This window comes from Dromiciops gliroides, chromosome 2, assembly GCF_019393635.1.
Source record: "Dromiciops gliroides isolate mDroGli1 chromosome 2, mDroGli1.pri, whole genome shotgun sequence".
In the NCBI taxonomy this organism is placed as follows: domain Eukaryota; kingdom Metazoa; phylum Chordata; class Mammalia; order Microbiotheria; family Microbiotheriidae; genus Dromiciops; species Dromiciops gliroides.
This window is the reverse complement of record NC_057862.1, coordinates 148,341,957-148,368,814: the sequence shown is the minus strand read 5'-3', so window position 1 is coordinate 148,368,814 and position 26,858 is coordinate 148,341,957. Positions and strand designations below refer to the sequence as shown.

Sequence of the window (26,858 nt, the reverse complement as noted above, 5' to 3'; positions counted from 1 at the left end):
ATTGTTATATAACACCTTCCTTTGCTTTTGTATTCTATAGAACATTCCCCCAGCCCCTTTCCTCAACACCCAAGCGGTGGCATAGTGTAGTGTATATGGCACTAGACTTGGAGTCAAAAAGAGCTGGGTTCAAATTCTACCTCAGATACTTACTAGCTTACTAGCTGGACAAGTCACTTAACCTCTCTGGGCCTCATTTCCAAATCTGTAAAACGAGAGGGTAAAACTTGAGGGCTTCTAATATCAGTTCCAGCTCTAAATCTATGATAGGCAGCTGAGTGGCATGGTGAATAGAGCTTTGAACCTGGAGCCAGGAAGACCTGAGTTCAAATCTAGCCTCAGACACTTATTAGCTATTTGACTGCAAGTCACTTAACCTCGTCTACCTCAGTAACCTCGTCTGTAAAATGGGATAATATTAACACCACCTGGCAGGGTTGTTGTGAGAATAAAGTGAGGTGATATTTGTAAAGTGCTTTGTAAACCTGAAAGCCCTGTATTAATCCCAGTTAGTATTATCATCATCCTACAATTTAACCATGTACTAATTTGCATGCAGGCCATCAGGTAAGAACTAAAGGCTCCCCCTCCTCAACACCAGACCACAGAGATAAAGTCTGGCAGGTCAAGGGTGAGAGCAGAGTGGATAGTTGTCCCAGGAGAGACAGCAGGAAAACAGTGCCCTTTCATTAATATTTCCTCCATACTCCTAAAACGTGGGTCTTTTTATTGGGGGGAACTTAGAGGAAGTGCATTGAGTTGAAAGAAAGACCAGGTTCAGTTCCAATGGAGAATGGTGGCCGCATAATATATTCAATGAGCCTCTCTCCCTCCTCATCTCCAACTCCTAACTTCCCAGGCTTTGAATTTGCAGCTAAAGTTCCACCTTCAGTAACAAAGCCTTTCCTGGTCCGATTTAACACTAATTCCTTTGCTCTGAGCTTATCTAGTTTATCCTGTATATGTATTCTTTGTACATAGTTGTTTGCATGCTGTCTCCCCCATTAGATTGTAAGCTTCCTGAGGGCAGGGACTATTTTTGCCTTTCCTTGTCCAAATAGCCCCAGCACTTATCACAGCACACCTTACACATAGAAGACGCTTAATAAAAGTTTGTTGACAATCCAGACAAAAGGAAACCCAGGGGGAGGCTAGGTGGCGCAGTGGATAGAGCACCGGCCCTGGAGTCAGGAGTACCTGAGTTCAAATCTGGCCTCGGACACTTAACACTTACTCGCTGTGTGACCCTGGGCAAGTCACTTAACCCCAATTGCCTCACTAAAAAAAAAAAAAAGGAAACCCAGGTTTTTGTCCCATTTTAGCCACTAATTAGCTGTGACTTGATCAGATCTCTTCATCTTTGAGCTCCCTATGGGTAAAAATGAAGGGGTAGGACTAAGCTGTTTTGGCACAGTGAGTATTATCCCATTTTCAGATATGCTGGAGAAAACCGGGAATGCAGGAAAAATGCACAGGTCCCAAGTGGGATGGATATGCAAAAATGCGCCAGTCTGCAGGAGTTACCACTTCCACAGCCATAACATTTCCTTCTCACTCTAGACACAGAATTCCCTGTCATCATCATTAATGAAAATTTTTTCTACCCTTCAACCCTGAAGGAAGTATTAGCTCTCATTCCCCAAGAAAATGCTACATTCTGGGAACCTCAGGTACAGAAGAAAAATGTCATTCCAGTTAATCACATCATATAGCACTTTATCCTTCTCAAAGTTCTTTCATATCCATGATCTCACCTGCTCACTACAATCCAATGAAGTAAATTAGATGGGGACCAGTTGGCCCACTCTACCAATGGAGAAACAGAGGCGCAGAAATTTGAAAGGGCTTGCCCAAGGCCACTTAGTGGCAGAGTTGAAACTAAAACCCAGAGGCTCCTGAGTTTTCCACTGAACCAAGCTATCTAGCACCCTCACTGCTTAGCTGTCTGTGCCTTCAGGAATTAAAAAAAAAAAAAAACCTTGTCTATTCAATGCAATGACCATTGGGTCAGGCTGGTGATCCCTCTGCTAGAGTTCAGGGGGCCTCTTCCTCCTAGGAACATGGGCTCAGCTTCACACTGGGACTTTTAAAAAAAAAGGCTTTTAAAAGTCCCACTTTGGTGCCACATTTTAGAATTCTTCATTCAGCTGTTTCAATTTCCCTGACATATTTCAGGCCTCTCTCTTTACCCCAAATGAATAAAAGGCTGGAATGAGCTGGACACAGGCCAGAGAGGCCGCTGTCCTAGTATAAGAAAAAAGAAAGAGAAGAGAGGGAAAGGAAGAAGAAAGAAAGGAGAGAAGAGAGGAAGGAAGAGAAATGAGAGAAAGGAAGGAGAGAAGAGAAGAAAAAGGAAGAGGGAGAGAAAGGTTAAGTGGGAACCAGCCAAGATGGGAAGGGCCAGAATTGAGCACCAAATTATCCCAGTAGTCCCAAAGCCTGGCTGACAGTTTCTGAGCATGACCTCATGGGTCAGGGGCATGGGGACCCAGGGAGGCACAAAGGGAGGGGGTATACAAGACACTAGGGCTTTTGTTTATTTAATTAAAGGGGGGAAAAGGTCCCTGGACTAGACAGCATTGCCCACGTGACCTTCATAGCCAGTCCTGTGGAGTATGAAGGGGAACACACAGGGAGACAGAAAACATCCTGGAGCCTGGTTGATGAGGGGGGTTGGAGAGGGAAGAAAGGGATGGTGATGACCCAATACAGGCAGAGAGCACAAGGAAAAGGGCATCTCTAACGTGGCAGCCCCTCTTCTCAGGAGAACGGGCCTGCCTCCCTGCAGGCAACAAAGAGAGTGCCTTCCCTATGGCAGGCTCTGGGGGAAAGTTGGGGAAGGGGTGGGGGTGGGAAACCTGCTCCAGGAAATCAGAGAGAAACAGGGAAATGTAGGATCCCCACCCCAAGGGATGGCTAATGCTTCATAGCCTCCTCTCCCTCCACTTCTCAGGGCTGGCCAGAACTCCATGAAGACAAGAGGCACTGAAGGGGGCTCCCCAAGAGCTCCCATAACTCAAGCTGGACCAACTCCCTCCCTTTTCCCTTTCCCCATTCATTCACTCAAACAAGCAGGTTATTCCTGTTTTCACCCTCAGGGAAAAGGGAGGGGGTTAGACTAAATGACCTCTAAGGTCATTCCTAGGCAAAAATTCTATGAGCACCCAGAAGCTCAACCAGAAGAGGCAGATGGGGGAGAGGTTTGAGGTTGCCCACCATCCCAATGCTACCCCAGTAGAGGCTCTTATTAGCACTCTCCAGGACTATTTGGGGGGGGGGCAGGGCAATGAGGGTTAAGTGACTCGCCCAGGGTCACACAGCTAGTAAGTGTCAAGTGTTTTGAGGTCGGATTTGAACTCAGGTCCTCCTGAATCCAGGGCTGGTGCTTTATCCACAGCACTACCTAGCTCCCCTCCTCCAGGACTATTTTAATAGCTTCCTAATAAGACTTACCACTTTTACTCTCTCCAAATAATCCTTCACACCTTCCCTTTCTCATGCATAGATCTGCTTTAGTAACTCATCCAGTCAGAACCCTCCAATGGCTCCCTATTGTCTGTCAAGAGAAGCTAGACTGGAGCCACTTCACCTTTTTAACACTCTCTACTTCTACTCTCCTTTCCCTGTATACTTTCAGTGCTTTCCAGTCTTTAGTCACACAGTTCTCTACTCTTGTAAAGCCTCCTGCTGCCTTCCACCCTATGGGATTGCCCTACACATCCTTTATTGCCCAACTCAAATACAACCTCCTCCAAGAAGCCCTCCCTGATTCCCTTCCTCAATAAATAATGACTTTTTTGCTCTCAGACCTCACAAAGTAATCTGTTTGCATTTATCTTATATGTTATGTTGTATCATTTTGTTACATTACGTTTCTTATTTGTGGTTATGACATATCCCGCCCCCCCCCATAGACTATAAACTTTGTGAGAGCAAGAAACATGTGTAATGAATGAAAACTTTATTTTCTCCTGATCACCTGATCCTCTGTTCAAAGGAATCGCCTGTTAAATATGTGTTAAATTGAATTTGTTGAAAGCCAGGTTCTAGGGACATGTTAAGGGGTCCCTGAGCTTCTCCTCAGTTATGAGTCAAAGCTTTTCATGGGCTGCCCTACCCTCTGAAGGGGCAGGAGCCCAAGCACATGAGGGCAGTCTCAAGTGTCACGGGACCTTCCTCAGACACAAAGGACACTAACAAAGTTAAGATACCACAGTAAAGATGAAGCTTCTGAAGACAGAAGAGTTCAGATCCCTGTTCCCGTAGTCTGTCACCTGACACCTGGAATTTGGGGTGTCCAGATATTTTTAGCATTGTGGTTATAGACACAGACCTCAGGTCAATCAATATCTCCAGCCTCGGGGTCACCTACCCCTTAATCCTAGGGCTATTAAAAAAAACCCACCCCAGGCCTATGATCCCATTTCTCTAAGCTCCCCAGCCCCACTCATCAAAATGAGTTCTCCTTTTCTAGCCTTTCCCTGCTCCATCCCATAAAGTGGCAAGGGGAGCTCTGGGATTCATTAGGGGAGAAAGAGAGTTGAAGAAGAGAAGAAAGGTGGTGAGATTGAGAAAGGGAGGAAGAGCAAGAAAGGAAAGGAGGGAGATAGCAAGAAAGGGGGAGATAGCCCAATAAGGGGGAAGAGGGCAAGAAAAGAGGAAGGAAGAGGAAAGAGGGGAGAGAGCAAAGAAGGAGGAGGGAGGGAGGGAAAGAGAGAGAACAGGAGATAGCACAAGAAGGGGAGGAGAGAGCAAGAAAGGAGAGTGAGCAAGAAAGAGGGAGAGAGAACAAAAAGGGAGGGGAAAGAAAGCCCAAAAAAGAGAGTAAGAAAGGGAAGGAAAAAGATTAGGCAAGAAGGGAGAGAATGAACATGAGCAAAAGAACTCCCAGCTGAGGATCTCACAGCTTCTCCATTTCTGCCCTCCCTAGCTCCATTTTGGATGTTTCTCAGAAACTGAGTCACCCAGAATTTCAACATAATGCCCAGCTCGCCAGCCCACAGCGTCCTCCAAAAGCACCACTTTAAACATCTGACCTTCCCGTGGTCCCTGAAACACATGCCTGGAGGTGTGGTCTTTCCCTCCTTGTTCCCCTCTTCAGGCTCAGATCCCCATCCCCTTCCCAGTGGCTCCCAGGGTCACCTGCGCTTCTAGGAGAACAGGGGGAGGGAGGCAGCTGAAGCCAGAGAACATCTGAACTGAGAGGGTCACCCCAACAGGTGATGCACGAAGACATCATCCAGAAAAATGGTTTGGATTTTTCTTTTTGCTTAGTTTATTATCAGGGGATTGAAGGAGAGGGAGAACATGGTTAAGACAGAACACTGCTCTGTGACATCGATAAGGCAAGAAACCTACAGGCAAAGCCCCCTCCCCCATCTCCACTCCTGTTTTCCCAACATATCCCCACAACATATGTACACAGGCAGATTTACATGGGCTTATATGAAGGCAGAGACACACACACAGGCACTCCACATGAACATCCCCACACACTCCCACCCAGATCTGGGTGTGGGGCTGCAAGGTCCTAAACCTTCAAAGGAAACTCATCTGCCAGACAAACCAGGTCCGAGCCCTTTTCCATCAGGGAGCAAAGATTAAGTAACTACTGTCAGCACAAACCTGGCCTGAGGAGCAACCTTTGCCCCAGTCCCACTAACTTCTCTTACTCGAAAAAGTCAATACTCGAAACAACGATAATAATATCAGTATTAATAATAGCTAGCATTTATGTAGAGTTTTAAGGTTTGAAAAGTGTTTTTAAAAGATCATCATTGGGCAGCTAGGTGACACAGTGGATAGAGCACCGGCCCTGGATTCAGGAGGACCTGAGTTCAAATCTAGCCTCAGACACTTGACACTTACTAGCTGTGTGACCCTGGGCAAATCACTTAACCCCAATTGCCTCACCCCCCAAAAGAGATCATTTTATTTTACCCTTACAACAACTCTGGGAGGGAGCTGCTATTATCTTCATTTTACAGATAAAGAAACTGAGGCAGGCAAGGTTAAGTGACTAGCCCAGGGTCACACAGTTGGTAAGTATCTGAGGCCAGACTTGAACTTGGGATCTTCTGGACTCCAGATCTATTGTTCCATCCACTTGGACACTTAGATTGTGAGCTCCTCAAGGGCAGGGATTGTCTTTTTCCTTTCTTTGTATCCCCAGAGTTAGTGGAGTTTCTGGCTCACAGTAGGGGCTTAATAAATATTTACTAAGTGACTGAGCTGGTTGCCTCAGTCCTTGGTCTGGTTTGTCCATCTTCCTCCAGGGCAACAGGAAGAGATAACACCTCCTCAAATGCTCTATGAGGTCCTCAAATCTCTCTAGTGCCTCCCAGACTTCCCATTCCAACTTCATACCTTGAGTCAGAACCCATCCCTCACTGGGAGGACAAGGGTTAAGGAACTAATTCTTGAAAACACAAAGCCTCCAGTGCACGAGGCACAACAAGTATGATCAGGTACCAGGAAAGAAAGGAGTGGTGGAGGAGTACATTGGGCTGAGGTGGAGAAATGCCATGGAGGCTAGGGGAGGGACAGGATGACCTCTGGAGGAGGGGGGGGGAATAGAAAAATGAGTTGGCAAAGAGAATCTATGATTCAGCCTCACACAATTGTGCCTGCTGCACATCACAAATGGAAAATGTTGGGTGGGTAACACAGCATACCACACAGCTGCACATGGAAGTTGGGGGGGGGGAGGGAAAAGAACGCAATCTGAACTCTGTCTCAACATCTGTGAAAGTATGCTGTGTGTCAACACCCACTACAGACTCCCAGCCAAAGAAAAAATGGTACAAACAGAAAACTTTTCATCTGCAACCCACTCCCCCCAATCTTTTTTTTTTTTGGCCACAGAGGAATCTTGCCAGCAAGAAATCATACCCAGGCTCAGATAGAAATGAAATCAGCGAAATAGGGAGGGTGGAGCTCTTTAAAGCCGTTGGGATCTCCCAGCAGAGAATGATAGGGGTAGCGCCTAGAAATTCAGGGGGGTCAGTGCTGAGATCATGCCCAGGGACTAGGGGAGCAAGATGAGGCCAAGACCCTCCAGCATTCCTTCCAGGGTGTTTTCAAAACACTCTCTATTAGTACATTACTTAGGGATAGGAGTTGGAAGGTTAGTGTTGGGGGAGGGGGGGAGATGAAATAGGAAGACCACCATGGGCACCTAGACACCTAGGGGCCACCTGAATCCAGAGGTAGCCAACCTATCCTTGAGCTATGTCCCAAGGTCCCCAGCCTCCAACTCTCCAGAGCTCAAAGTAATTCAGCCCCACTTTTTCCATCTCCAAACCTCGGCCTCAAACTTGTATACACATACAAACTGCCCCGGTCAGACTCCACTTCCCCTATGGAAAACTAAGGAGTAGGACCCACTTGAGGTTCAGTTAGGGGCAGGTTCTACTGACCAGGGACCCACCAAAGGAAAACTTACAGAATCAGCCTGGGTACATACTGTCTTCTGGCAGAAAAGGCGGGTAAAAGCTATGCTAAAGATACACTTGCTCAATACACAAAGAGGTTTAAATGCATCTCCTGTCAATAATCAACTGGGGAGATGCCCAAGAGAGAATTATTAAAAGGACCCACCTGTAGCAGGCACCTCAGTCAGACCACTTCAGATGCCAATTAATGGAGAATCTATGTGCGGCAGCAAGGGGAGGGGATGTCTGGTCAAACCCTTTTAGCCAAACTCTTGGAAGTGGGGGACAGAAGCATGCTGCCCCAAGCATCCAAGAATTGGCCAAGTCGCTTCTAAGGAGGCCGGCAGCAAGATAGAAGGGCCACAGGGCTGAGCTAGATGAAGCAATCATGCTTTGGACATTTTCCAGAAGAGTCTCAGTTTTAGGAAAAGGAAATACACTTATCAACTGAGAGGTGGCTTGGGTGTAGTAGAAAGGGCTTGGGGATCAGGAGACACCTGAGTTCAAATTTCACCTTTCATCTTACAAAGTCACTCCCTGGGAGACCTTGTTTCCAAACCTCCATGGATTCAGGAGGACCTGATCTCAAATCCTGCCTCAGACACTTGACACTTACTAGCCATGTGACCCTGGGCAAGTCACTTAACTCTCATTGCCCCGCAAAACAAAACAAAAAACCCTGTAGAAGCTACCTACTTCAGAGTGGTCAGGAGGTTTATTTGAGAGGATGGATGTACATCTTAAAGCACTAGATATTAATTTGTTATTATAAATATTGGTGTTATCAATAAAAATAATATCATTTTCCAAAAGAAATATCCTTTGTCAGACTTTTGTTGTTCATCTGTGCCTGACTCTACGTGACCCTATGGACTTTGTCTTTGGAGTTTTCTTGGCAAAAATCCTCCAGTGATTTACCATTCCTTTCTCCAGTGTGTACCTATTTTATAGATAAGGAGCTGAGGTAAATAGGGGTTAAGTGACTTGTCCAGGGTCACAGAGCTAGTAAGTGTTTGAGGCTGAACTTGAACTCAGATCTTCCTGACTCTAGGCCCAGTGCTCTATCCACTGCACCAACTAGCTGCCCCTTTATCACACTACATGCCTTTATTTTTGGTCTGAAAAATATGGTGAATATTGTGCTAGATCACAAAGCTTATATTAAATTGAGGTATTTGTCCAAAAGCACCTAGCACAGTTCCTACATAGTAGGAACTATAGAAAATGCTTGTTCTTTTGCCTTCCCCCTGCATAGAGCTTATAGGACCATCTTCCAGAATGGGATGATAAAAAGACCATTATACCTACATTCAGGAGTACCTGGGTTTGCCTACTGGTTATAAGATACTTGCTAGATGTGGGACCCTGGGCAAGTCACTTAACCCCAATTGCCTCACCAAAAAAAAAAAAAATCTTATCATAAGAGCCAGCCTTGAGACATACTAATGTATAATTGAATACTGGCCAATAAAAAAATGATGAGGACTTGGGATAGGAGGCATAGAAAGAAGGAAGGGGACAAAGGAGGGATTTTCTTACCTTGTTCCCAGGAGATCGAAGCAAAATAAACCGATGCTTCCTCTTTAAGAGAGCTCGCAAGTCTTGGCACTTCTCATAGCTGCCCAGTTCTACAGTCTCTATGCACTTCTGCTCATCCTGGGGGGAAGAAAGAAAGGTGATCACTAGGTTAATTAGAGGATGAAATTCCACCTTAGTCCCAACCCCACATACACACATACACACACACACACACACACACACACACACACACACACACACACACACACACACACAGCAAGGGCTAGAGCTTAGGAAGACCAGCAGCCACTTCTAGGGTGTTATGTGTAAGGGGAGATTTTAAGGGAAGGGAAATTTTAAAATACTACTTTTTAATAAATGCACAAGTTTTACATCAAGTATTTATTGGTGGAAATCTCATGTTAGAGTGAAGATTCAGAGCTACTGCTGGATGACTACAAACAGGGTGTACACTTTTTAAACCCGACTGAGCATGCCCCTCAATGTGATATTGATGAGATATGATAGATCAGACACAACTGCAAATGGAAACAACTTCCTAGGGATGCTCACCATCGATAGTGACCACAGCATATTGGCTTTCCCTGACTTGCAGATTCTTGATTTGTAAAAGAGCTCTGAGGAGGGAGACTGATGGTACAATGAGGAAACAACTATTTATTGTATGAGTTCTGAATAGCAAGGTACATCACTGAGCAACACTAGAAATGCAATTCAGCATAAAAGGGTTTTATTACCCTCAAAAAGCTTACTGCCTAAGTGGGAGACAGGATATACAGAAAAAAGGAAAAATAGTAACAATAAGGTAGAATCCTAGAATTAGGAAGAAAGTGTGAGAAAATAATGGGATCTGGCAGATACTCAAAGGCTCCACCTAGAAATTAATCTAAAGTGATTGAATTAAGTGAGAGTGATTGACTTTGCTGATTAGCCTACTTCAAGTTGATTAGATTGTAACCACACCTGGTGGACCCTTAAGAATGTATTGTTCTCAGAAGCTAAGGGCTTTGAACTCAATTCGAGATCACCTTTAAATCCAGTGAACAAATGGTTTTGGATGACACTAACCAATTAGCTTGAAGCAGTGTGTAAGGACCGCCTCTCCTCCTGACCTATAAAAAACTTCCACACTCAGTTTGCTCAGGCAATTCATGGTTGAAGCAGGCTCATGGTAGAGGACTTGAGGAAGAACCAGACCAGACCAGGCTGGAACTCTAGGCTAGATAGGCCTTTTCTTAACTTTCTGAACTCCGCGTGTTCTCTTTTTACTAATACCTAGTATACTTTAATAAATTCTTAATGCCCAAATACTGGTGCTAAAGCTTCTAATTTAAGATGACCCCACATTTAGAAGGAAGGAAGCAAGGAAGGAAGGGAGGAAGGGAGGGAGGGAGGGAGGGAGGGAAATGAAAACAGAAAAATTTTTTAGCACTGAAGAAAACAAAAGGAAGGTCAGAAGGAAAACATAAACAAGGACAGCTTTGAAAGTTACATGTGGATGAAAAAGACAACTCATCTCCAGACAGAGAAATAACAGACTCAGGGGACAGATTAAGAAATTTGGGGGCGGGGCACGGAGTATGGGGAGGCATGGTCAATTTTGTTTTGTTTGATTATACATGTTAGTGAGGAGGGGTTGTTTTTCTTGCTTTCTCAATTGGGAGAGTAATAAGAGGTTTTAAGGAGAGAAAGAAGATCTTAATATGAAAAAAAATTAATTTAGAAAAGTTTATATGTTGAATTTTTATGTAATTTAAAAGCATAACAATACATAAGAGATTCACAGTTTCATATACAATCCCTAAAATGCTGGCCTAGTTTGCAGTTTCCCCAGTGAGCCCTCATTTACTTATTTTACAGATGAGGAAACTGAGGTACAGAGAGGTAAAGAGATTTGCTCAGAGTTACTAATGCAGTTAGTGGCAGAACCAGGATTCAAACTCAGCTCTTCTGGCTCCAAATCCAGTTCACTTTCTTGAGTTGGGCATTGAAAGATTGCAGGGATTTTAAGTGAAAATGGAGAATGGCATTCTATAGAGAACAGCATGTGCACAAAAGGGGGAGGGAAACATGGAATGGCCAGGGGACTATAAGCCTTTCCACTAACCTACTTGGTGACTTTGGGGTTCTGGAGCAAGACTATTTCCCCTGAAGCAGCACGGAGAGATTAGTCTCACCTTGTTCTTAGACTCCAGATGCTGCTGTGAAGGTGGAATTAATACCTGCTCCAGGGAAGAATGTCAACTAAGGATAAATGCAGGCCCTTTAGAGATCATGAAGTCCAAGGGTTCTTGGATAGATTTCTGGGGGTCTGTGAACTTGGATGGGGGGAAAAATTATATCTTTATTCAATATAATTGGCTTCCTTTGTAATTTTACTTTATGTATTTAAAAAACATGATCCTGAGAAGAGGTTCATAGACTTCACCAGACTGCCCAAGGAGGGGTCAATGATACAAAAAGTATTAAGAACACTTGATATATGGTCCTACTGCCTCATTAGAGAGTAAACTAAGACCCAGAGAGGGAAATAGATTTGCCTAATATCCTATAGCCAGTTTGTCAACAGCTCCATTAACCAGTCAACTAACAACAAGCATTTATTAAGTGCCAAGTATATACTAGGCACAAGGGAATACAAAGACAAAAAGACCTGAAATAGTTTGGTTTGCCCAATCAATTGATCAAAAGGGTCCCGTCTTGGGCTATCAAATCCTTGTGTTTCTTGGTCACTGGAACAAATGCAAAGACTAACAGTTCTGGGGACAATGCTATGATGGGAATCCGGAGGACAGTTCCCATGGTCAGCCACGGGAAGCCCTTAGTGGCCACACATCTCCCTGAATCCTCTGATTAAACCAAACATCAGACACCAACAGAGTTTGCAGCCTTCACGCCCAATCTCACCACCACCACCACACACACTTCATTTGCATAGCCCCTTCTAGATCTTCATGGGATTTTCACTGTTTCAGGGTGACACCCCTCCCCCCCAGCCCAACACACACAAGACACAGGAGGTGGATGGGGGGCAGGTTTCTGAGCTCCAGGAACAAGCCAATTTAACCTATTTTCTCCTCCCTTTCTCTGCCACCACCCCCCCCCCAACTAGTTAATTGGTTTATCCCCTGGGTGTGACTAAGTTAAAGCATTCTTCCTGGGTGTGGCTTTCTCTTCCCAGAGGGAGTTCTGAAGTAGCAGAAGCGGATCTAGTCTGGCCTGGAACACACAGAGCCTGAGGCTGAATCCTCCAGTAACCCAGGCACCCTAAAAGAGGTAGCAACTACCAGCAGAGAGGCCGAGACTGGGTACCACAGAGACAGCCAGCAGGAAACAGCAAAGGGCCTGCCTGTTTCTGGATGTTACTAACCTGAGCTAAGGATTTTTGACAGTTTGTCACCTGTAAGGCACTGCTGAGGAGATGTACTAATAGGGCTTGAAAATTCATGTGTAGGGGCAGCTCGGTGGTGCAGTGGATAGAGCACCAGCCCTGGATTCAAGAGTACCTGAGTTCAAATTTGGCCTCAGACACTTGACACATACTAGCTGTGTGACCCTGGGCAAGTCATTTAACCCCCATTGCCCCACAAAAAAAAAAAAAGAAGAAGAAGAAGAAGAAAGAAAGAAAGAATAATGAAAATTCATGTGTAGAAGCAGACATCTGATATAAAAGGCTGGTTCTTCGGTCTCTAAGAACGCTGTTGTCATAAGGTGCTCAAGGCCTGGGAACCTGTACCACACCCGTCCTGGATCACTGTCACCTTCAAACTCAGGCTTCTTACATGCATTTTCCCTTCCTGGTTCTACCCTACCTACTCCTATCCCTCAAGACCTAGCTCAAGTCCCCCCACCCCACCCAGGAAAGCTTTCTGAGACCCCACCAATCCACAGTGATCTCTTCACACACACACACCCCAGCAATGATGTATTCCTAATTCGGCATCTATAGAAGACCAGAACATTAGGGTTTACAAAGTGCTTTCTTCACAACATCCCCATCAGGTAGGTGGGGAGCTCCTGCCTGCACAAGGATTATTATTCCTATGTTCTAGATAAAGAAACTGAGATTCAAAGAAGTATAGGGACTTGCCCAGAGTCCCTATTCCAACCTGAGGCTCCTACCTTCTAGTCCTATCCTTGCCTCTACAACACTGCCTTCTAAACGATGATCAAGAGGGATAGAATTTGGAACTCAAAGCTTTAAATAAAAATGCTTATTATTATTATTTTTTAATGACGATCAAATTGTATATGAGGAATGACTGACTGAATAAGGGCACCAAGGGGCTTCTCCATGAACTCTGATGAGGTGGATCCTGGTAGAGAAAGGAGCAGTTTCTAAGATAAGCCATTGCTATTCACAGGTCTGCAGAGGCAACCTCTGAGCTGGACAAATAGAAACACAAACACCACACACACACACACACACACACACACACACACACACACACACACACACACACACACGATAGAATATTATAGCTAGGGGTGGGGGTAAGAGGAAGTAAGGCCAGCCTTCTGCCGCTGTCATTGCCAGGCAATGTTATTCCTGAATGGCCAGCTAGCTACCAGCTGCCTGCTCATACCCACCCCAGCTGGGGGAGAATTTCTGGGCATTCTGAGCTTAGGCTCAGCTCAAATTGCTGAATCATTCCCAACCTTCTACGGCTCAAAAAACTACCCCCTCAAACAAGAAACCCAAAGCATTAGGAGAAGCATCTTTGGAATATCAGCTTCTCTGGCAGCTAGGGACAGAGAGCCAGAAGCATTCTTTAGGATCTCTGTTCCTTGTCTCAAAAAAAAAAAAAAAAAGGAGGAGGAAGAAGTGTTAAGAGTCGTTTCTTAATTCCTGCCCCACAGCCAAATCCCCCCCCTCCCCACCTCCGGTCCTCCCCCCTTGCCCAAAGTGTTAAATTCTTGAAATTGCATTTGTTTCAAATAGTGAGCCTTTTTTTAAAAAAATGGATTCTTTTCTCTCCTCCTCTTAAATCAGACCCGGATGGAGCAATAGGTAATTCCTCAGCTTAGTATGGTCAGGTTCCCACCAGATGTGGCCAAGGGCATGCCCTACAGAGTCTGACAGCCCCACAGCTGCTGGGCTGTCACTCATCCCCACAGGAACTGGGAAGCGGAGCTGTGACAAGACCATTTCTTTATATACCACCACGAATCCATGTTTCCAGCTCAGGCACATCCAAATTTGGCAATGGCAGCCACGGCAGCAGTGTCTGATACATCTGGAGGTATGTCTCCATTCTCAACCACTGCTCTCCTGTTTCCCCAAACACTACGTTCCCCGAGTTGGACTCAGGCAGGTGAAAGATGAGATGCCCTGCAAAGGCAGCACCTTTTGAGAAGAATCTAAATTCGTGCTTCTCAACTTTTTTTTAGTCTGTGACACATTTGTGAACTTGTTGAGACATACTGGAGCACTCTAGGGAAGGGAGGGCTCCTGCTTCCTTAGCTCCTTGGGCCAGCTATTCTCTGACACAGTCATCTAATTTCACCCCCCAACCATGGACAGTAACATCTCATTTATTCAGAGCTCAAACATGATCTCAGTCCATTAACCCTTGAAAGAGCAGATACGTAGTCCTAGAGGCCTTGGACTTTATTCCTCAGGACCTTCCAGAGAGTTTTTGTTGTTGTGTTTTTTTTTTTAGTGAGGCAATTGGGGTTAAGTGACTTGCCCAGGGTCACACAGCTAGTAAGTGTTAAGTGTCTGAGGCCGGATTTGAACTCAGGTACTCCTGACTCCAGGGCCGGTGCTCTATCCACTGCGCCATCTAGCTTCCCCCTTCCAGAGAGTTTTATTGACTCTTACTTAACCAAGAATTCTAACAAACTCAATGATCTAGTTTCTCAAGTCACAGAAGATTAAAGATAGGGGGTAGGGGTTGATGCTATTAGAGGCAGGCGCAATGACAGTGGAAGTGACAACTGACAGCCTGTCACTGAAGAGAGATAGAAAAACTAATAGAACACAGAAGCAGATTGCTATCCAATACAATAATGGATGTTTGTAAGGCTGACGCTGAGTCATCAAGAAAGTTAAGTTGCATTTAGTAGTCTCTATTTAGTAAAGTAGACTATAACATATTTAATAAAGACTTCCATTCAAAATTGTTAGAGCAAAATAATTTTAAAGTTTTTTTTAAAAAAAACTCATACTTTCAGCCTCCTCTGCTCTTTCCAGAAGTGCATCATCTCTACATCCTGAGATCCCTCATAGCACTGTCTGCATCTCTCTTATATCACATTCTACCTTGAATTATAATCACCAGTGACCTTATCATCTCTCGAAGTAGATTACAAGCTTTTCCTCATCAGGGACCATGTCTTACTCACTTTTGTACTAATTAGTAATGCTCACTGAATTTAATTTCATAGGAAAAGTTCAATGATGTGAAATCCTTCATTCCCAAAGTATGCTTGATCAATGAGATATTGAACTGGATCAGCTCTCCCCACACATATGCCCACACCACACGCTTGCCAGTCATGCCCACTCCTCTTTTCACCATGGACCCAGCCACTTCCACCATATCGAAGTGTCCTGCAGATTCATAGTCCAGGAAACAGTGATCTAAATCAATGTGTCCATACTTCTCCAGCCTCCTCCCTAAGCATCAGGGAAGGAGATACTGTAAAGTCTTTAGAAACTGATCTGGTCCAAACACCCTCCTTCAGGGCCATCACGTCCACACAGCACGTTGCTAAGCCAACAGCAGAATAGATAAAGTGTCCGAAATTGTACAGGAAACAGGAGGCTGAGCCATAAGCAGAGCTCTTTAGGAAGTGGTGGGAATGAAAACAATATGACTGAATGGCTGTTCCAGGGTGGGGCTCAGAAACAGCTCCAGCCATGTTCCTTTGGCTGAATTCCACTTCACTTTATCACTAAGCCCACTGTGATGATAGCTAATAATTATTTTTATTAACCATAAAAATAATGATGAGCCTGATGATAATGATACTATCCCACATACTGTAAAGCATGCTTTTCCTATCTGTTATCTCGTGCATTACTCAGAATAACTCTGGAATGGAGGTAGAGCAGGTTTTATTACCCCTGTTTTGCAAATGAAGAACCAAAACCCAGAGGAAGTAAGTGATTTACCCAAGGTCACACTGTATGTTAGAGGCAGAGCTAGACACAGAAGTAACAACAGCATTTATATAAGCACTTTAAGGCTTAAGCACTTTGTACATATGATCTCATTTGTTCTTCACATCAGCCCTGTGAGGAAGGTACTATTGTTATTTATCCCCATTTTACAGATGAGGAAATTGAGGCTAAGCAAGGTTAAGTGACTTGCCTCAGGGTCACATGGCTAGTAAGTGTGAGGAGAGATCTGAACTCAGGTCTTCTTGACTCCAAGTCCAGCACTCTACTCACTGTGCTGCGTGGTTCTGCCTCTTCTGTACTCTCCACTAGACTCTGCTGCCTTCCCATTTCTTCCATGTTTTTTAGAATGGACAACTTTCCCATCTTCTCCCTCTGTGGTCCTCTCACCTGCCACTCCCCCCTGACCCTCCCCAATCTGCTGTTCTGATTCCCAAGTCTTACAGTTACATCTTGACTGAACTGGCTGGGTTCCTTACCTCGTTCTCATAGACAAGAAGTTGTGCCTTGCAGAGCAGGAGATATCGGTCTTTCCAAAGTCCCAGGAGGCCCCCACTGCTCTTCTTGATCCATCCAGCCTTATCTGCCATCTGGGCACCCCGGAGCTTCTCACCACCCTCTTTCGTGCCCTGAAATGATAGCAATGGACACACCCATATGAGGAATAGACTCCAGAGCCAAGTTGAGAGGGAACTTCCCTCAGCCCCAAGCACTGACTCTCAGTTATCTTGGGAGGACAATCATCATAAACCATTGTTAAAAAACATACCATAATAAATAAATAAATAAAAAGCCATACCATAGACCCTGCTGAAATGGGGATGGAAACCATTTTTACACTGGGAACCTTCTCCCAGTAGCTTCTGCTGGGCATTTCAGGATTTTACATTTTATACCCATCTTAGCTGACTTAGACTGTCAAGTTTGCATGACTGTGTATACCCAGTGTGAGTTTATGTGGGGAAGAGGGGAGGTGTCAAAATCCGGAGGATGCTAGAGGAAAATTAGCATTTACTAATTTTGGACACTTTATTATTTACATAAAACTAAAAAAAAAGGTCCAATCAAAAGTAAAAGTGGCTGTACCCCTCCTCCTCCTCCTCCTCCTCCTCTTCATGGGCCCTATGGAAACAGCCAGAAAAGCTGCCTCTGGAAGAACACACATATGCAAATTTATTTTGTCTCCCGAAATGTTCACAGAGGCACCCTGTGTGTAGCAGAACAGAGCTTTGCCACCCGTCAGGAAAAATTGACCCCTTAGGCTTCGGAAAGCCCTAGCTAACCCTCTTCACACACCCCCCCACACCCCCTAGACCTTCTCTTCTGGTATCCGTGGATCCCCTTCTGAATCCAGGGCAAAATCAAATAATCTCATACTATATGGCTCTCTCTTGGGATTTTCTGCCAAGGTCATTTCTCTCACTTGGAACCTGTCGTCTTATTGAGTTAAACCCCATAAACAAAGCCTCTAAAGCTCCCCCACCCCCACCCCTGGTTCTTGACCTCTTCCAGGGAAGCAAGAGATCCTTTTAGGGTTGTCCAAGCTCAAACTGGCACTGTGTCCCTTACAAAGAAGACATAGCATGAAGGGCTATAGTTATCTATCCCCCCCACCCCCATCCCCACCACAAGCATCTCTACAGAATTTCTGGGATAGAACAACTCCAGTCCTTCAAATGAAAGAAACGAGTTGGGGGCAGCTAGGTGGCACAGTGGATAGAGCACCGGCCCTGGAGTCAGGAGTACCTGAGTTCAAATCCGGCCTCAGACACTTAACACTTACTAGCTGTGTGACCCTGGGCAAGTCACTTAACCCTAACTGTCTCACTAAAAAAAAAAAAAGAAAGAAAGAAAGAAGCAAGTTACTTCAATAGTGCCCAAGTAGCTCATATTTGTAAAGTGCTTTACAGTATACCAAGAATTTTCCTCACATAATCCTATGAAATAGGTTGTATTTTTAGGGTTTGGGGTTTGAGGTTTTTTGCATTCACATTTATTTTATTTTTTTATCATTTATTTATTTGTTTGTTTGTTTGTTCTGCATTCACATTTTACAAAGGAAGAAATTGAGGTTAAGTGACCTGCCCATAGTCACACGGCTGGGAAATCATAGAGACTCAGTCAGGGACCTACTCTTCTGACTCCAATATTCTTTCCTCTACATTATACTGCCTCTCTTTGCACTTGGGGGAATGAAGAAACTGGAAGGGTTCATCCAGAAGCACAGAGCCCTGTTAAGAGAATCCTCTAAAAAAAGTTGCTTTCAAGCCCTTCTGGAAGGAAATGGGACTCTCCTCCTCACCCCCTTTCCCCCAATCCTACCTCTCACTAATTCAAAGATAGTCCATACCTCTTTGGTCAGAATCTGGCCCTGGTCTGGTAGTCTAGAAAGTAAGATCTAATCCCAGTTCTTCATCAAATGAACATTGTAACTCTCAGATTTCTCCCTGGTAATTTTGGAACACAGGTTACCAAGATATCACTCAGGCTATTGGGATATGAGTTGATATCATCCAGGAGAAGTTTGATAGAGAAAGAAGATGGGCCAATTATGCAACAAGACTGAGGGACTGCCCAAGTGTTTCACTGGTACCCATATGGGATGTAAGCTACTTGAGGACAAGGACTGCTTCCCTTTTTTTTTTTAATCCTCTGTGCCTAGCACTGTTTCCTAGGACTTAGTAAACTTTTTTTAAATAGAATTTTATTTTCCAAAATATATGTAAAAACAAAATTTTAACATCAATTTTTTACTTAGTAAACATTTAACAACCGTTTGATTGATGCTTGTTGACTGAAAAGATAGACTCCAACTCATTGAATGAACCCCCAATGGACCAAGAGTAACACAAGATGAGAAGGCATGGAATGGTTGGAACTCTGTACCATAGGAGACAACACACACGTTGAGATCATGGCTCCACTGGAGGGCTGACATAGACCATGGAGACAATGAGGCCAGGCTACTTCTCCAGGGACTTATCAAGCTGTGTAACTACCAGCCAGAGGACATTTCTGCAGGGATACAATATAGTCCCAGTGCACAAACCCAAGGTCCAGAAAAAATCCAGCCCCCCCCCCACACACACACACTGCCCACACATAAAAAAGAGGCAAGCAGTATTTTTAAACTGCATTTTTGCATTGCCTTGTTCCTCTCTGGGTTTTTGATGAGCTGTCTTCAGATTTGATCTTCCTAGAATACCAGTGGGATCAGAACAGTTAGGGACAAGGTAGCAACAACCATGATCTCAGCAAGTTCAAATTCCAACAATTACTGAATGTCCAGGAAAAGTCTTACAATATGGCCCCTTCTCAAGAAGCTCAGTTGGCACAGAAATGAGAAGGCATGGAAAGCTCACATCATGTACTATTAGAAGCAATGTTGGAGATATGATTAATGCTTGGGAACTATTACCTTGCCATACAAGACAGAATCAAAGTGGTGCTAAATGATGTGGCATAGACTAGATGTAAAAGGAATTCACAGCAACAGGAAATCAAATAGGGTCACAAAAGACTTTGTGGACGAAGTGTCTCCTTCCTAAATAAGCTCTAGTCCCACCTTCTCCATTAAGCCTTGGAAAGAGCACCAAATCCGGAGATAGAGGACCCAGGTTCAAATGTCATCTCTAGGGGCAGCTAGGTGGCACAGTGGATAGAGCACCAGCCCTGGATTCAGGAGGACCTGAGTTCAAATCTGGCCTCAGACACTTGACACTTACTAGCTGTGTGACCCTGGACAAGTCACTTAACCCTCATTGCCCTGCAAAAAAAATAATAAAATAAAAATAAAATGTCATCTCTAATGCTTACTATCTACTCTCTGAGCAAGATATTAACTTCTCCGGGCTTCGATTTCCTCATTTGTAAAAGAAATGAGGATAGTCTAAATAATCTCTAAGATCCCTCCCAGCTCCAAATCCAAGATCCTACCCTAACCACCCCAGTCCACAGGGATTTCTCCCTCCTCTGAACATTTACTGAATTTACTTTTTTTTTTACTATTCATTTTATATTTTCCCATATGAAGCTGCAGAAAGTTATTTGGTTCATGTCTTGTCTTCCTAAATAAATTATAAACTCCTTGAAGGCAGGAAATCACTTGGGATATATCTTTGTATTGTCCTTCCCTCTCCCCGTCAAATGCTCAGGAAACCAGATGAACAATAATACGTAAGTATTAGGCAGGAAGTGTACAGGTAGTTATTTAACAACCAGCTCTTGGGCGGGGGAGAGGATGGGGGCAAGACACACTTTGAAGTTTATTCTGCATTATTAAAGTTTTCTCCATTCCTTTCTTAAGTCCAGACAATCAACAAAACAATAAACCAAGCCCCGATTTGTGGTCTTTGCTGATTTTTGAGGTATTCACACTGAAAACTGCACAATAGTCAGAGCCAGTGTGAACAGATTCCAACACACCCCTGATACCAATAAATTAAAGATGGTCTAAGGCTAGGGTGAGGGGCTACTGGAATGCCTGCACTAAGTAGAGAATGTTAATCCTGAAAAGTGTAGTGCTCCATAAAGGTGGATCAAATCAATCTGTTGTGTCATGGAAATAGGGTGCAGGATTTGCAGGAAGAAGACCTGAATTTGAATCCTGGCTCTGCTGCGCACTAGGGATGAAGCCCTTGGTGAGTCACTTCAGCTTTTGGGGCCTCAGTTTCTTCACCTGTAAAATGTGGCATTCAGATCAGAAGAGTGCTGAGGTGGCTACCAGCTCCAAACCTATAAGCCTATAAAGTAGGACTTAAACTAGTCCTTGAAGGACATGTAAGATCATAGAAGTGGAAGAGACCTTAGAGAACATCTCATCTAGCCCTCTCATCCTGAAACAATTGGAAAATTGAGGTCCAGGAAGTGACTTGTCCAAGGTCATACACTCTGACATCCTCTGCCAAAGAATAAGCAGAGGTAACACCTGAAACCATGACACTCTTAGTGTCATGTCACAGATTTAGGTTGGTAGAATGAGGAAAGGACAGGCATAGGAAACAGCATGACCCAACGTAGGAAGGAATGTCTTTTATTATTGAGCATCGTCATCATCCCCACACATCACACATGGTCCCCCCGCCTTTTGCAGATGGCTAAGTTTGGATATAGGCTGTTCCTGCTGTCACTCTGTCCCACCTGCCTCCTCCTTTTTCCTCCTCCCCCTCAGACTTGGAGCCACCCTCCCCCCCCTACTCCATGAGGTCAGGGGATTGGCAATACACCCGGAAGTTTTAATAAGCCATCCCCTTTCCTTGGCGCAGCAAGCCTCTGCCACAGTGGAGGCTTTGTCCTTCTCAGCCCAGTTTCACGGCTGCCTCTCCTCTCACTCACTGACCGGCTGACCATGGCCTTTTCTGCTTTTCCCTTCCTCTTCCCTCCTCCCAATCATCAGGTCTCCATGGAATCCTTTGGGTACCTTCTGCTACATCCCAAAACCACTCAGCATCAGTACTCCTCTTCCCAGGGGCATCTTAGCCAAGGACAAGATGCCAACATACCCACTACAGGGGAGGTTTTTCAGTAGGGGACAGAGGGACCAAACTGCATATTCTGCTAAACAAAAAAACCACGGACAAGACTCAAGGGGGATCCAAAAGCAAAGCCCTAAATGGCTTACAGAGCACCCTATACACTGAGCTTCCTTTAATCAAATACAACAAATCTTTAACCTGATGTACTAGGTAAAACAGAGATGGCAAATGCTAGAACTAGAGGCAACGGGAATGCCTAAAGTCAAGTCTGGAGGAGGGGAAACCCTACTTCCTGTAGGAAGTAAGTTCTGAGCAGTTCTGAAGATAGAAAGGGACATACTCTGGCAATCATAAGGGTGAGGACATATCAAGGACAGGAAATGTTCCCAGGTCAATCAGCATCATAGAACGTTAAAGTTTATAAAATCATAGAAATCAGGGCAGCTAGGTGGCGCAGTGGAGAGAGCACCGGCCCTGGATTCAGGAGGACCTGAGTTCAAATGCAGTCTCAGACACTTAACAATTATTAGCTGTGTGACCCTAGGCAAGTCACTTAACCCCAATTGCCTTATCAAAAAAAAAATTTTTTTAATAAAATAAAATCATAGAAATCACAGAAGATAAGACATGGAAGTGAGCTTATTGCCAATTCCAAACCCCTCATCTTATACATTGGGAAATGGAGACCACCGAGATGAAGTAACTAGATAGTGGCAAAGCTGGCACCTAGAACCTGAGTCAATCTGCCCAGTGTTCTTTCCACTGCCCAACACTGCCTCTGCACAAAGGGAAGAGGTCTGCTGGGAGCATAAAGAAGATTGCATAGATTGGGAGCAGATAAAGCCAATGAGTTAGAGACAGACATGTCCGGGAATTGAAATTTGATTCAGAAGAAACAGAGAAGAGATGAGAGTTTCTGGGAAAGGGAGTGGCAGTATCAAAATGATGCTAAATGGAGACTTTCTTCACTTCCCTACACAAGAGGAGGAAGTTATTGTCCAGGTGTGAGGAGACGGAAGCCTGGATTAGGCCTGTGCTTGTGAGCCAGGGGAGGAAAAAGTTAGAACTGAGAAATAAAATTTTTTAAATTTTTTTTTGGTGGGGCAATTGGGGTTAAGTGACTTGCCCAGGGTCACACAGCTAGTAAGTGTTAAGTGTCTGAGGCCTGATTTGACCTCAGGTCCTCCTGACTCCAGGGCCAGTGCTCTATCCACTGCACCACCTAGCTGCCCCTGAGAAATAATTTAGGATAAATATAATTAGGATTTGGTACCAAGACAGATATAAAGGAGAAGATAGAAGGCGAGAAAATAAAAGGCATTGAAGATGACTTCCATTTGGGGGGGAGGGCAAGGAATGAAGGATGAGGACTCCAGTGGCAGTGACCAAAATGGTGGGTGGGAGGATGAGGGGAAAAGATGAACACCATATTTTTACTTTTTTAGTTTCAGTTGTTCTCCTTAATGGGGAACAGGATGTGTCCAGAGTCTCTCAGTCTCCAGCGGAGAAAGTTTGGGGGCTGGCTCCCAATACCCTCTCTAAAGAGTCTTTGACCTGAAAGGTTGTTTATTTCCTTGCTGGTCAGCTCCTGTCCCAACTACCCACTGGCAGGAAACCAGATCATCCTGTCCCAACATTGGCCATGCTGCCCCAGCTTACCAAGAAGTGTTTGGGAATCCATGCAGAAGAAAAGACTATTAAACCTGGAAGGGGGGCAGCTAAGTGGCACAGTGGATAAAGCACCAGCCCTGGATTCAGGAGGACCTGAGTCAAATCCAGCCTCAGACACTTGACACTTACTAGCTGTGTGACCCTGGGCAAGTCACTTAACCCTCATTGCCCTGAAAAAAGAAAGAGAAAAAAGAAAAGAAAAAGAAAAAGAAACCTGGAAGGACTTAATATTAAATACTCTAATACTAAATACTCTAAAAGAGTATAGGCAAGTCACTTAACCTTTTGGGGTATCGGTGTTATTACCTGTAAAAAGAGGGGGTTAGACTAGATAACCACTAAGGTCCAGCTCTAAATCTATGATCCTATAAACCATCTCATTTTTTAGATGAAGACACTGAAGTCCAAAGAAGAAAAATATTATTCCTACCTCCTACATGAGGCATTTCCAGATCCTCCAGCTGCTAGGCTCCCCCCAAAATAATATCTTGCATTTATTTTTATATATTTTTTCTATTTATTAAAATAGAAAATTTCCTGCTATGGAACTTGAGCTCCTTGAAGGCAAAGAATTTTTGGTTTTTGTCTTTGTCAACTTCTGTCACCTAGCAGAGTGCCAGGCACATAGTAGGTACTTAAGAAGCCTACTTGCTGCCAGAAGTTACAGAATGAATGGCAGAGATGAGACTAGAATCTCCTCAATACCAGTCTGGTGACTAGCCATGTTGCTACCCAGTGGTCATGTCTGTGACCACTGAGACATAAGGAAGGACAGCAGCTACTTCTCTGATCAAATGGTTGTTTCCAGCTGACCATCTGGAAAAGGTTTCTGGCCCAGTCAGTCAGGACCTTGGTATGCTCAGCTATCACTTCAGCCAGGGGTTAGGAACTTGGGCTCAGGGAGCCCTGAGCACCATTGTGGTACCACTAGATTCTTCCTAACACCATAGAGATTCAACATCTTCCCTTGACCACAAGGGCTCAGGCCACCCTGGCCAAGAAGGAGCCCATCTTAACCCATCTTTAGCCTCTGAAGCTCTTGCTTTCTGTTTTCACTAGAATCTGAGGCTCCAGAGATTTCCTCTCAATGGAAGATTAAGGAAGATAAAGTAAGTTGCCATCCTCCAAATCCACCTCCAATTACCTAAATATTCCCCCACACCCCTGAACCACCACGACCATTCTAGGTAACAGAAATTCTCTGGCCCTTCCTTTGCACTATATCTGTCTCTTGTGGAAAGGCTTGAGGAAATCCTGGACCGAGTTGGGAAAAGGGCTGCGGCCTGCCATCAGGACTGACACTTCTCCCCCACTGCCATCCTCCCCCTCTCTACTTTCCTTCCAGATCTCTTTGCTACAGGGAAGCTGCTCCTCGCACCCGGCAGAGTGAGGGGGAAAGGGGGACACCCAAAGCCAAAGACATCATCTGCAGCCGTGTGGGTCTGTCTGTCTGCTCAGCCAAGAGAAACAACGACCCAGGCTACCCACCACAGTCTTGTTAACCGCCTCTGCCCTCCTCCTTCCCCCCACCCCCCACCACACGGTGTCCCTTGGACAGATGTGGTCCGGTGGGTGGGACTACATAAAGGACCTTTTTCTGGATAGAAAAATGCAACTTTTTGGCCAACCCTCAGCCCTGAGCTTGAAAAGAGGGGTGTGTGTGCGTGTGTGTGTGATCTCTGTTCTATCTGGCACTGTAGATTCCCCCAACAACCTCTCAGAACTTATAAAAGAAAGGTTCCCCTCCACTGCCAGACACCCCCCTTTACAGCCAGACACGAGAACACGCTTACAGGGTGTTTCTCCTACCGCAAGAGTAGAGTTGAATTTCAGGGACCACAGCAGCTGTTCCCCTACCCTAAATGAGGGGGTGGTCCACGCTGTCAGAGCGCGAGTCCGGGGTGAGGGAGACAGAAAAAGTGGGGTAGTCGTCCCAGGGCTGGAGGTAGGGATCTGGCCACAGAAGAAGCCCCCCACCCAGCCCACAATCCCTCTACTCCGAGGATTAGCAGCGCCGCCAGTCCTTCGTGCCCTCGAAGGCATCCTCACTCGGACTCCCCGAACCACTAGCCTCCCGCCCGCCCCCGCCCTTCCTCCTGGTCTCTTCCCCGGACTCTCCCTCCACTCCCACAGTCGATCTCGCCCCAGTCAGCGGATCCGGAGCCCGTGCCCCATGCCCACAGCCTTGAGCTGAGCCGGGCGCACCGCACGCCCGGCTCCGCCGCCGCCCCTCCCGGCCGAGAGGGAGATACGCGCCTAGGAGCGAGGACCCCCGGGCAGCAACGGGGGAGGGGTCCAGGACGACCCCGGCCCAGGCCAGCCAGCTGCCTGAGGTTGGAGCGCGACGGCCGGGAGTCGGGCAGGGGCGCGCCCGTCCCCGCCGAGGCCGGGCTCGGCAGCCCCCTCTCCTCCCTCCACCCCTCCCGGGGGGCCCCCTGCCGCCGGCCTCACCTCCTCCTCCATGGCCGGGCTGAGCGGGAGGCGAGGGGGGGAGGGACGGGCGGGCGGCTCCCGCTCCTGCCGCTCCGCCCCGGGAATCACTAGCCCGTCCGCCGCGGGGCCCCTACGGCTCTGCTCGCCCCCATCCCGGCCGGGCGGCGGCTACTCCCCTCTGTCTGTCCCGCCCGCAGCTCCGCCAGAAGAAGAAACTTCGGCGGGGGGCGGAGCCGGAGGCGGGGAGAAATCGCTGGGGCCGGGGCGGGGATGGGGGCGGGGCGAGGAGGCCGGGAAGGCTTGGTAGGGCCCGAGTCGGGGTGGGGTCGGACCCGGGGTTGGCGGGGGAGGGAGGGATGAGAGGGATCGGGAGGAGTTGTTGTGTTAGTGGGGCCAGAACCTGGGCGGGGCCGGGGGCGGGACGGGGAGGCGGTCGGGATGGGTCGGTGTATTGATGGGGCAGGAGCCTGGGCGGGGCCCGTGGGCGGGACCGAGGGGCCGGAGGGAATGTGGGGCCGGGGCCGAGGAGGGGCAGGGGCCGGAACCAGAGGCGGGGCGGGTCCTTTCTTTCCTATGGACCCTTCTCAGAGCCAGCGGCTGGGGTGGGATGTAGGATAGGGGACCCTCGAATGCACGGCCGCACTCTGAAGCCACCTGTCCGGAGAAGAGCCTGGGTTAGGGAGACAGAGAGAGCTCCGGAACCGGCCCAAAACTCTGGCTGGGCTCGGGGCGGGGGCTGGAGATGGAGGGCTAGAGGCTAAGGATGGGCCAAACCAGATAAGTCTAAGACGGAGCCAGCCCCTGAATGGGCTGAACCAGGCGGAGCTAGGACTTGGAGGAGGAGGAGTCGAAGCTGCCAGAGTTAAAACCCCCGGCCGCTCACCTCCTGAGACGTGACTCTAGTCCAGCCCCTCATCCCCTCCCCCCCTTTCTTCAAGCCTGGCTTCTGGTTGGCTGGTCCTGGGACCCGCCGGTAGCGCCTCTTTGGCCCTGGGTACCACTCACTGCCTCCCTCCGTCTAATCAGAGTGGTGGTCCAGGAGGGGGGAAACCAAGAGGAGAGGCAGAAGAAGGCTAGGTGGGTTATAAGAGTTAAAGCGGGGCCTGTACGGCTTCTCTCTGCAATGGGTTGCCATCAATCTGCTCACCTCCCTCCCAGGCCTGTCAGAGAGCTGGGAATTAG

At 46.4% G+C, this 26,858-nt stretch overlaps 1 protein-coding gene across 2 annotated transcripts in view; it reads right to left on the bottom strand.

The window, feature by feature from the left end:
• PLEKHO2 (pleckstrin homology domain containing O2) overlaps positions 1-25,849 on the bottom strand; it is a 38,568-nt gene extending 12,719 nt beyond the window's left edge. The window contains exons 1-3 of one of the 2 annotated variants that reach the window (XM_043986395.1): positions 25,695-25,849; positions 16,578-16,727; positions 8,973-9,089 (exon numbers count right to left, since the gene is read on the bottom strand). In XM_043986395.1, coding sequence (XP_043842330.1) covers positions 8,973-9,089; positions 16,578-16,727; positions 25,695-25,706 — 279 coding nt within the window. In that variant the 5' untranslated portion in view covers positions 25,707-25,849. Of the gene's footprint in view, positions 1-8,972; positions 9,090-16,577; positions 16,728-16,897; positions 17,045-25,694 lie in introns of those variants that run through there. The other variant, XM_043986394.1, reaches the window with a different exon arrangement.
• Between the last annotated feature and the right edge of the window lie 1,009 nt (positions 25,850-26,858).